The following is a 17606-nucleotide window of genomic DNA, read 5'->3' on the forward strand; positions in this document are numbered from 1 at the left end:
TGTGTGACCTGTGGTGTGTTCAGTGTCAGTATAAGAAATCAAGACACTACCTTAAACATACTGCCAGAAAAACAGATTGTGTTTTTGTCCATCCTGCTGAGACACTACCTTTTATGAGATTTTTTTTTTGAGAGAGAGAGTTTTACGGTAATATGAGCATAGGGATTATCGGGGCCGATAGTTGGCATTTTGAGGCATATCGGCATCAGCCGTTTTTTAAATCAGACAGATTATAAAAAACAAATTTAAAACTGCGTTGTTGTGGGTCTGATGCAGCCGCTCCACTGTCTGCAGTCACTACTCAATCCCCAGCACTGTCCCACCCACAGTACCATCTGATTGGTTACAAGCAGAGCCATGGCTTTGGAAAGAGCCAATCAGCAGTGCGGTCATTACAGTTATTGCAGTTACATTGAAATTTTGGAAACTTAATTTACTGTAGAAAACTTTAGCTATTCATTTTTTTAAAAAAGTTTCAATTAAATTTATGAAACATGCTGCTGAGCCTGGAAGCTGTTTAATAAGGTATACCTTTAAAAGTATTTCAATGAAGTTAAGTGTTGGAGTTTGTGTTGTTCAAAATTTTGGCACCAATATTTGCACTTTGACTGCAAATTAATATTGGCTTCAAATATCTGTTATCGGCCTCCTTGACTACAAAAATCGGTATCGGCCTGGAAAAATCCATGTCAGTCTTTCTCTGATGTGCATTATTACATTTTCAACAACTAGATTTTTAAAGATAGTCAAAGATGTTAAATCGAAACAAGAGCGTCCGTTTCTGTTGAATGATTCTTTCTTTAATGACCCATCCACGCACTTTAAGGCTTTTACCTCACAATCCACACAGGTTGGTTGAGGTCAGATTATGAATGACAGTAATTAGTTTTTTGTAGATCTGGTGACACCCACAAAATGAATCATGAAAGAACCCTGCTGATGATCAGGTGATGTGTCTGACAGGAGAGCAGGTAAGAGGAGATGGATGGATGAGGGGAAGGACATTATTCAATAGGGAAAAGAAGAATAGTTCACGGGGAGGTGAAGAGGAGTGGGAATCTAGAGGAGAATATCTAAGAGACCTTGTAGGATAGGATAGGATAGGATAGGATAGGATAGGATAGGATAGGATAGGATAGGATAGGAAAGGATAGGATAGGAAAGGTGGGAAGAGAAAAGTAATTAAGAGGAGCAGGGCAGGTGATTGAAAAGGGAGAGCAGAGGGAAGTAGAGGAAAGGTGAGAAAAGGAATGAATCAAACGAAAAAGGACAAGGCAGGCAGAACAGGAGCGGGAGACAGAATTGGAGAGGTGGGAGATGAATTGAGAAGATGTGGAAACTCCAGAAAATGCATCGAAGGTGGAAAAAAAAGAGACAGGACAGGAAGGAAGGAAGATCAGATGAATGAGGAGGAGGCATGAAGAGTAGATGAGAATTCTGAACAATTCATCCAGTTTTCCTCCTCCAATCGTTACATTTCCACTCACAGGCTCCTGGGATGCATGAAACCTCGGGACTGATGGGAAGAGGCAGGAAACAAATGGCCTGTCTCTCTTTGAATGATACGTATGGGACAGCTTTGACGAGCTGAAGGCAGTGACAGGTTACGGCTGTTTATGTATTGATTTATTGCCATGCTAATTCATCATCGTGACAGGCGTGGAGCTGTGGAACGTTCAGGTGACAGAAAATTATCTTTAAAAGAGATAAAGAAAATTAAGCTGCAACCCTGCCAACGGCTCCCTCCTCTACTGGTTTATCAGTTTTTAAAGTTAACGATCATTTCTAAATTCCTGACATTGACTTTACTAAAGCACTTCTCCCAGAAGAAGGCGACTCATATTCACACTCTTGAACCAGCAGAGTTAAATGACATGTTTTCAGACGTCTTTGTGACTCTCCTGAAGAGAAAAGTTAGACATCTGACTGTACACTAGAATCAAGTATACTCACTTTTTAGATTCATTCATCTTGTTTTATGGGATGTCCTTGTTTTGTTGTATGTAATGTTTACGATTTACATTTTCATTTAGCAGACACTTTTGTCCAAAGCGACGTACAACACAAGCAAGAAAGTAGACAGAAGAATACCTAATTAGCATGACAAAAGTGCTACAAGTTATTCATCTGCAGGTGCTGCCATTAAGTGCAGGATTTTTTTCATTGTATTTTGTATATTTTATTTGTCTATTTATTTTATTTCATTTTCATTTTTTATTTTTTTTCTATTTATTTATTTGTTAATTTTTATTATTATTATTATTATTATTATTATTATTATTTATTTGTTTATTAATTTGTTTAGTTTTATTTTATTTATTTATTTTTATTTTATTTTATTTTTACTTATTTATTTATATATTTATTTATCTATTTATTTATTTTATTTTATTTATTTATTTATTTATTTATTTATTTTGGGGGGGGGGGGGGGGGGGGGGTTATCAGTAAGCCAAAAATAACACAATTACATGCTGCAACAGTATACTTCAATCTTCAACTACATTCAGTAGTAGTGCTGAAAAATCACAAGAGCTGAGTCTTAGACCTTTTGACTCATTTTACCCTTGAGGGTGTTCCCTGAACAGATGAATTTTCAGACATCTCTTTAAAGTACAAAGAAACTCTGCGGATCATATAGAGAAGAAGAGTCTGGCTAGAGATTTGGAGCCGCGCTGGGCTGGGAGCACAAGCAGAGCGTAGTGGGTGAGAAAAAGTGTAGACCTGGATGAGATGAGGGACCCCAGGTAGGCAGGAGCCAGTCTTGTCAATATTTTTTAAGTGTTGTTTATGTAAGTATCTGTTAATGTATATATATGCAAGTATGTGTTATCCACGAGAGCTAATGTGGCGTCAGCGCCCTCTATAGGTGCCTGTGGAGACTTGTGTGGTGCAGCTTATGTTTCCCTGCCAGTCTGTATTTAGCCGTCCTCGTGGTAAGTCTTTTTTTTTTTTTTCAAAGTAAATGTCATGTTTCTGTGTTTGAAATGTTGAAAAGGGTCTCTGGTTTTGTTTTTGTTTTTTTGGTGGTTGTAATGCTGTGTGTTCACAATCGTTAGTCTCACCACGCGCTGTATTTTCTGGCATAAATATAGTAAAACTCTGTGGAGCTGATGACCGCCGGAGATGTTGTGAGACACCACTATTTCCTCTGTATTAATCAGATTAAACGGCGCGTTGGTGCCAGAGAGTTCAAGTGTTTGCCTGATTCATCACACAACGCAAGATAGAGTTCACAGCCGCTACACTCACACATGAAATTTTTTTTTTTGAGAATAGCTTCATAGTCTTTCAGTTTTATTCACCAGCTGACACGTGTGTTGGCTTGCACAAGTGTTCACATGCCGTCTTGTTTGGCAACAATTCCTGCCTGAAGCAAAACTGTAGAGTGTGCATCAGTGGAGGATTGTCACAGACTTGAGACTTGTTGATGAATGAAACCTAGACTACATCACTAAGTAAAAAATTAATATGTAAATCCTTTGAGAGGAGCTATCTCAATCATGAAGTTGCAAAAAGAAAAAAATAACTCTTAATTCTTGTCAGAGATGTTTTTCCTTTACTTGATAGAGCAGCTGTCAGGAAATCTGAGAAGTGAAGATGGGATGACGTGCTGTGATGAGGACCGTAACATTGTTACAGTAGATGCTCTGTAATAACCTCATTCTTTACACTCGCAAACATTTGGGTTTGTTTTCAAACCAAAAAACCCTGAAAAGTTACCTCTTTGCGTCTATGCGCTTCTTTTACTGGTTTCATATTAATTTTCAGTTTGGATCTCAACATGCCGCTGTAACAGACAGAAACTTCGCTAAGAAGTTCCTCCAAAAACTGCTCGTATCCGATATTCTGAGTCTAATGACACCTTTAAATCTGAACTAAAACATATGATGTCACCTTAACTTTTCAGTAATGCTTGTTCTCTTTAACGCTTTGTTCATACCTGTGTTCATTTTCCTTCCAGCAGCTGATCTTTCTCTTGACTCTCTTATTTATAATCTCTGGCTGTCCTGCTAACATGAGTAAACTTTCAAACTTGCAATAACCTCTGAAATACTCCCATCCCATGTTTTTGTTTTTGTTTTGGAACCAACAATCCTCTCAGTTCTACCTCTCACCCTCCAACAATAACCCCCCACTGTTCCTCCTCCAAAAGTTTCTTCCTATATTTTTTTTTTTACGAGCAGAATCCCCAGACAATCAGAGGAAGGATTTTAAATAATAGACAGTGGACTGCAGATACCCTGTCTGGTATGTGTAAATTTGAGGATAGACACAAGGTCCTGACCTTTACTCACCAACACAACATGTTTTCTCCACATTTAGCATTTGATTTTATTATGGTTTTGTTCCCAGTACAGCCACAGAAAGAGAAAGAGGAGCAACATGACGTGAACAGAATCACTGGAGGAGCAGCCAGAAGTTTTTGTCTGGACATGATAAACAGTTTCCTTCACTCATTCTTCAGGTGTCAGTGTGCCTCAATGGCTGACAAGTTTTATAAACCAGCTCCATCCACATCTTTCACTCATCTGTCAGACCGGATGCCATGTCACACAAATGAATCTCAGCTTCAGCAAAGCTGGATCAAGAGGCTCAGGCATTTATCACCTCTCTATTTCTGCTCTCTCTTCACAATCAGCTGACCAGCATTTCCCACAATCTCCATCAGCCAATCAAAACGATGCTGGGAAACTCCACCCAGTTCTTCTCCACTTTCATCACTTCCAGCTCCTCCAGCCCTAAGCTCATCAAAACCTTTCTCCTCATCCATCCAGATCTCTGAGGCTGGTCTCTCCATCACAACACCAGCACAGCCCCAGTTCTCATTTTTCAACACTACAGCCTAATCATACACCTTTCAACTCACTCACAGATACACAGATATGTCTCTTTCATTACTGTACGAGAGGTGATTAAGTTTAGTCTCATGATTAGACAAAAACAATGGTTCAGGTTTCATCAACAACTCATAACTTGACCTTTTGCTACCTACTGGTGCCCAAACTGTGGTGTCCAAGTCACATTTGAGTTTGTTAAATGTTTGGGGCGTCCCATGCCGACTTTTAAGGTTTCCTGTCCCTTTAAGTGAGACACCAAAGTGCATAAAAACTTGCCTGACATAGACAATTTTGGACCTAACATGGAGTAAAACTGCACAGGTACTCAGGTAGTTGATTTCTGCTGCTTTACTTTTATTGACATTTTGTATAACCTCTCTGATTTTTTCCATCATTTTTGGTAAATTTTTCTCTTTTTAACTTTCTGAAACAGACCACAGAGATTGATCTCTGAGGTACGGATTGAAATAGTCAAGGTATTGTCACCCTCATGTTAGATCTTGGGGATTAAAAACTCAGAGAAGCCGGTTAGACACCTCAGCCATAGCACCCCCTTAAGTTTAAATCACAACTTGGAAAAGAAATTCAGCAACCCTTCAGCTAAACTCCATTATAGTAGCTTCTGATATCAGCAATAAAAACACTGTACTTAATCTTAATGAGCACCTTAGTTTTTTTTTTTTTTTCACATGAGAGCCTCTCGATAGTTTCAACTTTAAAAATAACTTTCAACAGCATTTAGGACAGTAATGACACATAGGGATGGGTACCGAATTAGGTACTTTTATAGGTACCGACCAAATTCTGTCAAAAGTACCGGGTATCGATTCATGTAAAACCAAAAGGTACCATGTTTAGGAACCTAAATGCATCCTTGTGACTGTGAGGGAGTGGAAGAGTAGGTGATTTTTTCATGCTGGACATGAACACAGCATTGCAAGGTTATATATTGAAGAATGAATTTGTTAAGTTGATTTTTTTTTGGTTGTCATTTTTAACCAAATTGATATTGTTTACCACATAAACACAAAAAAGCACCGAAACTTGATACCATTGAGTACCGGTACCGATTGCCAGGTACCGGGCATTGGTACGGTATCGTTTCAAATGTGAAAGGTACCCATCCCTAATGACACAATAGTTGTTCATCGTAGCTTTACAATTCAAACACACAAGAGCCCACAGAGGAAGTCATTTACTCAGCTTTCTTTTCTTTTAAAACACAAGAATTCTGAGGCTTTGCTCAACTTTTACTCTAGTCTCAAACATTAGCCAAACATTCTGACTCAAACATGAAAAGCTGTCCTGAAGAAGCTGCTTTTTATCAACACTTCTCCAGACATGACATGAGCTGATGGATGGGAAACAATGAATCAAGATTTACTATCTGAACACTTTCCAGCATCTGTTGACCAGTTTTGATTTCCCTCTGCTGCATCTTCCCAACACAACCTCCTGTTGATCTCTGAGTCCATTAACACACAAATTGAGCTAAGTGTCTCTACTGTGCAGCTGATAACTCAGGCTTTTAGGGAGGAGAAAGCAGCCATCGTGGTGCACGTTCTGCTGATTTAGGATTTGATCTGACATCACATGAACAGGTTTCTTGAAGGATAGAGGAAGCCTGAGGGCTGACACTGGGAATTGATTTTTATGCTAGGCTATTAATATGGGAACTCTTCAGGAAGTTATCACTGGAGGAATGGTGAGATGATGAAGATCAAAACAACTCATCAGTATTCATATATTGTTGTATGAGCGCTTAGGAGCTTCCTGTCCTCACTAAGTGCTTCTAATGTGATATCTCCTGCTTCAGATGGCTCTGTTGGAGCATGCTGCTGAGTGAAAGATAACAATTAGGAGCATGATTGATTTTTTTTTCCTGCTACGTTATGTTTGAAGGGTCCTAAGTGGCTGGGCTATTTATGCGCAGCAGTGCTCTTGAAAGCTCAAAGTCCTCATCTGGCTTTGGTTTATATCAGATTTACACATCGATTACAGTGAGTCACCAAACATGACTTCATTCTCCTTGACAGAGAGTGAAGAGTCCAAAGTAGTATCTGCACCTAAAGTATGAGTATCTGTTTTTATTTACCGGTGGTGACAAATAATCTGCCACTGTTGTGTTTTTATGGAACTATAAAGCTGCTGAACATCCTGCTTCAATGTCTTAAAGTAAAACATCCATAGATGTGATCAACATGATGTGACACAAAACATCAAGTCATTAAGAGGTTCCACAAAACAGATTAGAGTAACTTTGTTTATTGTTTAACATGCATCATGTGTGCTGGACTTAAAATTGTTTTGTTTTGCCTTGTATGCATTTACTACAGGTTTTAGCACAGCTTATTTTATCAATGGTAGCAGCTTTTCTCGAGAGTCTGAGCAACATGAATGAAGTCAAGGACAGTGAGACAGAAGTGAGCTTTCAGGAGTTAGAGGATTTCTTTAACCAAACTTGACGACTTCATAACTTTATAATAAGCTGCTAGGAGATCAGTAACTCATCAAGAAGTGCTGTTTTTATCGACAGTAAGCACATTAGATGGAAGTTCACTTTGATTGTTGCTAGTGAATAATAATTAGTCCAAAATATGGTACAACAGACGTCCTGAATACAGAAACCATGAAGAAAATATAGTTTTGTGTCATTAAAGCTTTTTTTATTTTGCTTTTCACACTTCTGTAAAAAATAATTAATGGAAAGTTAAAAGGCATGCTGGTTGAAAGTATTTTTGTTTTTCCTGATCATGTGTTTATTTAACATTTTGTGAATCAAGGGGCAGATACAATAAGACTTTTTCCTTTTTCTGCTCCTTTTCATTCGTTGGAGATGATTTTTTTACTACTTTTATATAGTACTTATATTTTTATGTCAACATAAATGAAATAAAGACAAACTAAACTTAACTAAATTTTTTATTTCTTTTTAGTTTTATAGTTTGACATATCTTAAAAAAACAAAGTTCAATTTATCAAAGGGCTGAAAAAGTCTTTATCTAAGTTAGCTTTAGCTAGGTGTAAATTGTGAGTTAAAAGTGACATGACCTCCAGAAAATAATGCAGCAGGGAAAAAAAGCAAACCGAGAACAGACAAAGGGAACCACAAGACATTGCTCTTGCACACATCTTTGTACCTGCTTTCCTGAGTTTCCGGTTCCTGAATACCGACACGATGACCAGCAGGTTACCGACAACATCCACCACGATGGTCGTGATCAGCACGCCGGCCAGCAGGGTCACCACCCAGGGGAAGGAGTGATGCTGCTGACCGGGAACCCCCTCCTCCCCTGCCGGCGTGGAGTTGCGGGGTCCCAGCGTCCCCTCCACCATGGTTGGTTCATGGTCCTCTAGGGACATCAGTTGCGGGAGATGCCTCGGGTCAACGAGACGCATGGGGTCGTGGCGGTGGAAGGTGGGTCCATTCAGCATAATAACGCACCGATGACCGGGACGCAGGAAGAGTCAGTCAGAGCTGGAGTGTTAATGGGAGCTCAGTCAATTGAATGTCATGTTCACTGTTGATGCTTGAAAATCACGAGGTTTTCTCTGGATCATAAAGTTACAACAGCTCTTTTTTCATCTAAAGCAGTCACAGCGCCTTTACAGATCTGAAGGGCATCCACCTGCACGCGCGCGACAGATGTGCCCCATCTCCAGCTAACCAGCTGATTCAGCGCGGCAAACTAGAGGAACTCCCTCTCTCTAGCCCCTCAGAGCTTCAATCTGCAGCAAGTCCACATCACGAAAACTTGGGCTTTAAATGATGATGCAGTGGATCCTCCCCCCAGCTCTGGTTTGGATGTTGCACATCTAGCCGATATATTTCGAATGGGATGAATAAAAACAAAAGCACACAACTCTAAGTTTCGGTGATGGTTCTTACACTTCTGGATTTGGTAGGCAGTGCAGCTCTCACAGCACCCTCTTCCCGCGTCAGTGAAGCTGTGAGAAGCCGGGAGCTGTGCGCTCTGCTGCGCGCAATGGCACCGGAGCGAGGAGTCCCTTAGGCGCTGCTTTGTGTGACAAATTCCTCTACCTCCACGTTAAAACCAACTCGTCGCTGTTGTGTATGAGAAAAAAACGACTAACGATTGGGATTCGAGAAAAAAACGCAACTAAAGTCTGAAGTGTAGCAGCCACTGATTCTCGGTCAGTCTGTCATCAGGAACAGGATGAAACGTGGCAAAATGCATCTTTGAAGCTCCTCTGGTCAGTTCTTTTCTGATTTGTGAATCGAGTTCTTCCGTGCAGCTGGAGTGATGTTTCCTCTGATGTTTCATTCACAAATCCGCGTGATTCCTCCTTCATTCACTTTCCTTTGCGCTGTCTCGGTCTGACGGGCTCACGTTCATTCAGATTCTCACGTGCAAGAGACAACTTCAGTTGTGAGCGTCTGTGAAGGGCTCCACGCGCCTTATAGCGTCCTACCCTCGTGCGCACGCTCTCTCTTCTCTTTTCTCCTATCCGATTTCTCGCGCCCTCTTGCTGCTTTGGTTTTTGTGTAAATTTGTGTGTGTGTGTGTGTGTGTGTGTGTGTGTGTGTGTGTGTGTGTGTGTGTATGCTTCACACGCACACTGTCCACATCCTCCACTTGTGATGCGCTCTTCCCACGTCTTTTCTTCTCCTCCTTCCTCCCCATACGGTTCATTTTTTTCCCTCTCCTGTGTTTTAATCCTTCTTTTCCCATTTCCTCGACTTATCCGCCATCTCTTTATTTTCCCCGAATTCCTCCTGTGCGCGAAATGGTTTCATTTGATCCACGATGGTGCCTTCTCCCTCGCTCAGCTTCTTATCGCCTCTTCCAGATGATGCCGCACGTGCCATCGCCTCCAGGGGTGCGCGCGCCCGCGAAACATTCCAAAAGGCATCATCAGAGGCTACAAATCCCCTCATTGTTTAGAAGAAATCATCACCAATCTTTCAATCTTAACAGTGAACTCACCATAAGCTGCAGATGACAATTTAAACATCACCGAAAAAAGGCAGCAGTTAAAAGAGACAAAGTTGCAGCTGTGTAATCAACACAGTGAGGAAGAAGATTTGGGCTGCTGGATGTCAGTAAATGGCAGATAGAACATTTAAAGTTACAGATAGCCCAACGGATGTGATCTCAGCAGAGCAGAACATGCTTTATCAGAAATAGTAATTATTCTGACACCGCATTTTCCCATAAAACAGCATTTCTGCATCTCATTTCCCAGAATTCCCCCATCTCTCTACTGTGTGGGTGTGAATATTTCTGAGAATCAATATGATCTGAGTTTCTGAAAATGTTCCAAAGCCATCACAACTCCAACCTTCCTCATTTCTCATTCACCTATTCTTATACCCTGTTCATTACTCAACAAACTCAGCATACAGAAAACTCATAGCAGCATTTTTTTTTTTGTCAAGCCAACTAGGACAGAAATTTGTGATACCAAATTTCCACGCTTTCATGAGCCTAATACTATAGGCGCTCATGAGGATTCTGAAAGTGATTTTGAAAAAGTCTCCCTTCTCGATATATGCCTGATCGTGATCCACACTTTAAAATGAGATTGTCATTACCAATATTGGTAGTAACAGGTTATTTGGTTATTGCTACTTCTTAGCTTCCAGGACTGGTCTCCCAGTACTGGGTTGATTTACGGCACGTAGGTCTCTGACAACACCACGCCTGCTGACGCAGTTTAATGGAGAGAGGAGATAAAACACAGAGATCCGAGTTTTTCTCTGCTATAAACGATTTCTATGACTAATTTTGTAGTGATGGTGGACACATGAGCCCAACTTTCACACAGAAAAAGGACAGAAGAGCAGATGAAAGCTAAACGATGGAGTGATACAGCCCAAGCTAAAGGATAACTAGCCTCAGTGTTTGTGATAATGTTCATTCCAACCCACATGCAGCAGTTATTCTGCAGTGGTCTGTTCGAACTTGAGAGTCTATCAATGAAATGAAGAGTGAGGTTACGTTAGCTCTGCTTGGTAGATGACTGGCAGGACATAGCTAGTAACGTTACACATTACAGACATGTCTTAGAGCACCGACTGCCAGCTGCGCTAAATATAGACAGCTACCAAACTACAGACAAACTGACAGTGTTTACTTGTTGTCATGCTAGCCTAAAGATATATTGGCTGCTGATAGCCGGCTGCTACAACATCTGCTTGAGGTCACGTTTTGAACCGTAAAACTACATAAATGTCCCGATTAGTAACTTACCTCGACGTGTTGTATCCAGTAAGAACTTGTCTTGAACAAAGAAAATTTATTTTGATTCCATCTCCTTTTTAAATCCAAAACAAACACACGACTCACTAAAAGTAATTAACGACAGTGTGCAGGGATCCCGGACCACAAGGTGGCGAGGGAGTGCAATTAAAAGAGATCATCCTCATAGCATCTTTAAAGGGGACATATCATGCTGATGCCTGATTAAATACTTACATATAATATAATAAATTTGAAAACAAGACCTTTCACCCCCTGAATTTTCAAAAAATGAGAAATGAAATTGTATTTTTTCTGATATCCTAGATCGAGATTTGATGCCTCTGAAAATAAGTCATTGCCAGTTGGCCGTGAGATTTTGACCGTCGTGACGACATGAGGATCCTTTCTTTTTATTGAAGTAATCCGATAAAGCAGCTCCTCCTCTGTGATGTCAGTTAGTCACACAACTGCCACCGAGGGATACACCCACCAAGAGCCGAACATAAACGTATAAACTTTTCATGTTACAGTACCGGTTTGACTCACCACACTGAAGCGTCCTGAGATGATCTATGTCGAGGTGGATTTTCTTCCTCCTGAGCTGCAGAACCGTCCGGGTCTGACTCGGGGTCCAATACAAAAGGACATATCCTACACTCTGCCATTTTATTAGTGCTATCAATGCCTTACGGTGAAGTTTTGGCTAACAGCAAACTCGCTCTGTCTGCCCCATCCAATATGGCGATTTTGTAAATACTGCCATGCTGCAAAAACTGCCCCCTAGCTCTACCCCCTCCGCCCCTCTGATAGAACTGACCAATCAGAGCACAAAGGGCTGTGACGTTGCGAGGTTACTGGAGGTCATTCGTGAAACGGAGCGTTTCAACAAGATCTTCAGAATGGACTAAACTCAGGATATTGAGAACGCTATTGTGGGGCAATGAAAGAACTAAATGACTTGAACTGAGGGCAAAAATGCTTTACAGGCATCCTAGTCTGGCATAGTGAAAAAGAGAAAAAAGCATGATATGTCCCCTTTAAGTAACGCTTCAAAGCTTTACTCCATTGAACACTGCTTTACACCGTAAGCCACACCCACAGTGACCTTGGGCTGCACTAAACACGTTAAATTAATGCATTAAGGCACTTCCCTGTAAAATGAACAGTTTTTTTTTAGATAGTTTAAAAACAAACATAATTTCAACTTGACATTCATCCTTTCAGCTCCTGTTGTCATCCAAACATGGCTCAAAGGTCGTGTGACATTTCAATCTTCTCTTGTGCAGTTGAATGTGCGGCACCAAAGAATGAAAGAAAACAGAGAAGCATCACCTCAAATTTAGCCTGAAATGGACCACATGCATCACATAAATGTGGCAGACCTCTGAATAAAATATAAAAGACCTCACAGCAGCTCAGATTGTAACTCTCCAATACCGAGGTGAACCTGGTTTAGAGCAGAAGAAGAAACTAGACCACTCGCACAGGCCCCGAACTAGAGAAAAAGAGGAGGGCGAAGGAGTTATAGAGGCTGGGGTAGGAAAAATAAGACAGCATCAAGAGACTTTGAATCATTCATGTCTTCATCAACTGCAACGATCGCCAAGTCTTTAGATTTTCATCCAAACAGGGCAGATGTGCTCTACTATCGCTCGTCTCACATGCCCTTTGTTGGTTTATAAAACTCTCAAGTGTGAATTGTGTGACTCAAAGTGTGTAGTGTATGTGGGCATTAAACACAACCACTCACTTACTGTATATGTAAAGACACTTGAGCTTTATTTCCATGCGCTTCACAGATCTGTTTTGGTCCACAGGGGGACAGACAGACTCACAGACACTTGTGTGCAAAGACTTTTATAAAAATGTTGGAAATAAATAAAATAAATAAAATAAATAAAATAAATAAAATAAATAAATAAATAAATAAATAAAATAAATAAAAGTTATATGTCCAAGGCATCATGCATGAATAAACATCTCAAATTTCAGGGGACATTTACAGTCATGGTGTTTATTGAGACCCTTTATTTACTGTCCAAGTTCAGTGTAGAAAATGCACATTGACACGCTTCTCCATAAATAGATAAATAAGCTACATTATCTGTACAACCGTACAGACTGACAGGGAAAAGACATAATACAGATAATGCCAACATTCATCTTTAGTTGTGCTGAAATGGTGCTGAAATGGTCTGACATAAGTCAAAATTAAAAATATATGAAAACAAATGTGCCACTGATATTATCCTACAGAGCATGAATCATAGATGGCCCGCTATCATGAAATACCAGCACAATAACATTTTGTGGTTCACTATTTATATATCACAAGCTTGACATAGAAAAGGGAGATATATAGAAATAAATATACCCATTATATTTTCCCGTGGAGCATGTATCATATATGACTTTCATGTATCTAAAATAGGAGGTGTCTCAATGCAAACAATAAATCTAGTCTCTGGTGACTGAATATTTAATGTGCTGTGACACGTTTAGCAACCTCTCTTGTTGATTCTTTGTATTCCATGTAATGCAGGACCATTTCTCCGCAGGAAATCACCGGCTGTTTCCTTGAGGTCCTGTGGGTGCGGAACAATGAGGCACAATTTTGCACCATATTTCCCAGAAATCCATGGAGCCAGGCATAAAAGGTGTGAGGCTGTGAAATAGTTTTTTTCTGACCTTTAACCCCTTCCTCTGTCCTCTCAGCTCATTACTGTGCTGTTTTCAGAAAACAGATTTGTGAAAGCGTACAGCGCAGCACTGGGCTTTATGTGACTATCAGGAGTGTGAAAACTCACACAGTAACTGAGCAAAGTGATGTAGATATGTGTGGGTACAGATTTAAACTGTAAGGACTACGCTAGTAAGATTTTGAGTTTGTTAATTTTTGCTCAGTAACTGAGCAAAGTGATGTAGATATGTGTGGGTACAGATTTAAACTGTAAGGACTACGCTAGTAAGATTTTGAGTTTGTTAATTTTGTTAGTTTGTCTCCAGGCGTCTGTCTTTCTTTCACTTCCTTCCTCACTCTCATCCTATCCAGTCACAACAACAGATGGCAGATGGAAAGGTAGCAGTCATTTACAGAAGAGTGAAAATACCCACCCCCTCCACCTCACCCCATCCTTGAGTTTCTAATAGGTATGTGTATGTTGACTTGGGGGAAATTGTCTAAACCTTGAAACCACTTATGTTCCAGTCTTCACAAGAATGGGCAAAACATGAGGTCAAAGAACCCTGAACTTTGACCTTAAGTCATAATGATGTACTTTTAGCACAAAACAAATAGTTTATAGTTATTAAAAAAAGTAACAGACCTTTGACCCCTAAATTAAAATAGATCTATGCTTGAGTCATAATGGATGTTCTTGTTTGAAATGATTTTAATGTGTGATTTTTATCTACCTGTCTATCTATCCTTTTGGGGATATTTTTGCCTAAGACTAATTATCAATTTTAAATTTTTCTATTTGTCCATTAACAACTAAACACTTTACAAAGAGAGCTGGTGTAAACCAAACTCTTCATTTATGTTATAATTTTGAAGTTTGCAAAAGAGATCTAGATCTCACTAGGTTTTCTATAGTTTTTATTAAGGTTAAATAATATTTTTGATATTAATTGTATTTATAATAATAATAATAATAATAATAATAATAATAATAATAATAATAATAATTATTATTATAATTATTATTATTATTATTATTATTATGATAAATGATATTAATACAAATATTGTTAATATTAATAATATCATTCAACTTTAATAATAATAATAATAATAATAATAATAATAATAATAATAATAATAATATATAAAAGATATTATTGTTATTATTATTATTATTATTATTATTACTATAATTATTATTATTGTTTTATTATTATTATTATTATTATTATAAATAATATAAATATGAATATTAATAATAATATCATTCAACTTTAATAATAATAATAATAATAATAATAATAATAATAATAATAATAATAATAATAATAAAAGAATAATAATATTATTATTAATAATAATTACTGTTATTATTATTATTATTATTATTATTATTATTATTATTATTATTGTTGTTGTTGTTGTTGTTGTTGTTGTTGTTGTTGTTTTTGTTGTTGTTGTTGTTGTTGTTTTTGTTGTTGTTAGCATTATTTCCATGATTTCACTGGCACACATTTTGGTACTAGCTTTAAGACATTACTACAGGATGTCAGCACCAATTCAAGGGGTGTTTAGGCTTTACTTTTGTTGGATGAATTGCAGATTTGTTGCCCATCTTCATACTGTTGTATGCGCCCATGTTTGCAATTCATCAGTTAAAACAGAGCTAGCAGGCTAGACTGGGCACCTTTGTTTTTCTTTTCACATTATGCTTCTTTACAGACACTCTTGAATTGCACAAATCAAAACATACCATAAAATTATAGTCATTTGCGTATTTGCCTTCAGTTTTTCTAAATGTTGTCCTCATGCACAGAAAGGACTCTGCCTCAGTGACAGTTGATTGATGACAAAGGCCAATCTGAGATGAACTCTCAGGGCTGGTCCTCTCTCACCATGTGAGGTTGTTATCTCACCTCACATAAAACACGTAGACACTCCTGTGTATACACACACGCTAACACACAGGGGTTGTTTTAAGTGGATAATGAGGACGACACCCCGGGTGCTGAAATAATTGAAGCTGTTTGATGTCTCGTCAAATAATACTCACACACCTTTTACACACTCCCTCTCTTTTGCTCTCTCTCTCTCTCTCTCTCTCTCTCTCTCACACACACACACACACACACACACACTCATATAATAACATGTAACCTTTCCTCATTAGTATGAGGAACACCAAAATGCACACGTTCTAGCTGGACCACAAAAGCAGGATCACACACCTAAACCAAACCTGATAGATGTCTGGTCCTTGATGTTGTTCAGAGAAGCTCAATAGATGGGTGTCTAATAAAGCATTAAAGGTGTGTGTGTGTGTGTGTGTGTGTGTGTGTGTGTGTGTGTGTGTGTGTGTGTGTGTGTGTGTGTGTGTGTGTGTGTGTGTGTGTGTGTGTAATTGTTTGAGAGCGATGCTATAGTTCCTTTCGAAGAAGAAAGAATGCACAGACGTGATTGAAGTGATACTTTGTTTTTGCAGATCTAAACAGCAGACCTCTACAACAAAAATCTCATACATGTCACTATCAAGTAAAATGTAATTACACTGGAGTAATGCTCTTTATTCTAATAAGACTGGTGTGCCTGAAAAGAAACACAGCTGTTGTTGAGTAACCAGAAATGACAATTGCAACATGTCTCTTCATTCTCCAACCAAAGGATTGTGGGTTTTTTTAAGGAATACAGCTCTAAAGCACCAATTTAATTCATAAGATTATCAACAAGTGGCATCAATAATGTTTTAAGGCCTAAATTGTGATATTAATGATGTTTTTAAATGACAAATGAAACTATTTCAGGCTAATTAAGATGGGACAAAGCCCGTGGCCTGTTAGCAGTGAGAGTACAGAATGTTTTAGATGCTGTCAGTGGAATTTAATGAACCTGCTACGTATGTAGTCTTTGATGGGTACTGGACGTGATCGCACACAGTGTACAGAGAGTGGAAAGAACGCAGGTCACAGCTCATAGCTGCCCCCGGGTCTTTTCAAATGAATCCAGCCATGGTAACAGCAGACCAACTCTGACTTACACACAGGAAATGAATCACAAAAGTCGACATGTCAGCCGCTCTGCATGCATAGATCAGTGTGCAGATGGAGTTATGTGTATGCACAGAAATTCTCTATATATGCCTCATCTCTGTAGTGTCATGGCGGTCACATGGATAACATCTGGGTAGTAAAGGTTTCTGAAAAGTTTTTCTATTACAGACACTCTGACACAAATGTTGCAGGTAATTAATTAGCTCATAAATGTCTTTTTTTCCTTACAAATGCAAGAGCTGATCATCAAGATGTAGGCTAAAAGCTAAATGCTAAAAGACTGATTCTAAAAGGTCAAAACTCATAACATTGGGACAACATGAAGCTGTGTAGCATAATATCACTCAACAAACAGGGATCAGGCACATTTCACCTCTACCTGTTGACACTGAGGCAAAAGTAAAGCAAGTTTCCTGTCCTGCAATCCAGGCAACAACAAAGCAGTTGAGAGTATCTCCATCTCTTAATCAAAGTCACTTAAGAAGAAGTGATAAAGTGATAAAGTTGTGACATTGACCTCACATGCAAGCTGTGACTTGACAGGAAAATAAAATGTGCAGTTTAATGGTACTTTGTCCCGCGAAGTGGTTGGTAGTATCTGTTTTATAAGGACTAAAGGGGCCATTTTTGCCCCTGTCTAAATAAGTAATTTTTAAATAATAAATCAACTGAAAGTTAACTTTGTGTTGAGTTGTTGGTGACTTAAGTTAGTAGCTGAGACTCATACAGCAGAGGGTTCCCTCAAGGTAAGAAACAACCCCTCACCTGTGAGATTTGCATCCTCATCTTCATCTTATCTTGATAAATAATCACTAACATAAACATTGAA

The 17606-nt window shown here is 38.9% G+C and overlaps 1 protein-coding gene across 1 annotated transcript in view; it reads right to left on the bottom strand.

The window, feature by feature from the left end:
* mtnr1al (melatonin receptor type 1A like) overlaps positions 1-9658 on the bottom strand; it is a 36115-nt gene extending 26457 nt beyond the window's left edge. Inside the window, exon 1 of the mRNA XM_074674579.1 lies at positions 7982-9658. Within this exon, the coding sequence (XP_074530680.1) occupies positions 7982-8276 (295 nt within the window). The 5' untranslated portion in view covers positions 8277-9658. The remainder of the gene's footprint in view (positions 1-7981) is intronic.
* Between the last annotated feature and the right edge of the window lie 7948 nt (positions 9659-17606).

Source organism: Halichoeres trimaculatus, unplaced genomic scaffold, assembly GCF_033239565.1.
Source record: "Halichoeres trimaculatus isolate MK-OKI-2021-1 unplaced genomic scaffold, fHalTri1.1 fHalTri1_scaffold_7, whole genome shotgun sequence".
Lineage (NCBI taxonomy): Eukaryota > Metazoa > Chordata > Actinopteri > Labriformes > Labridae > Halichoeres > Halichoeres trimaculatus.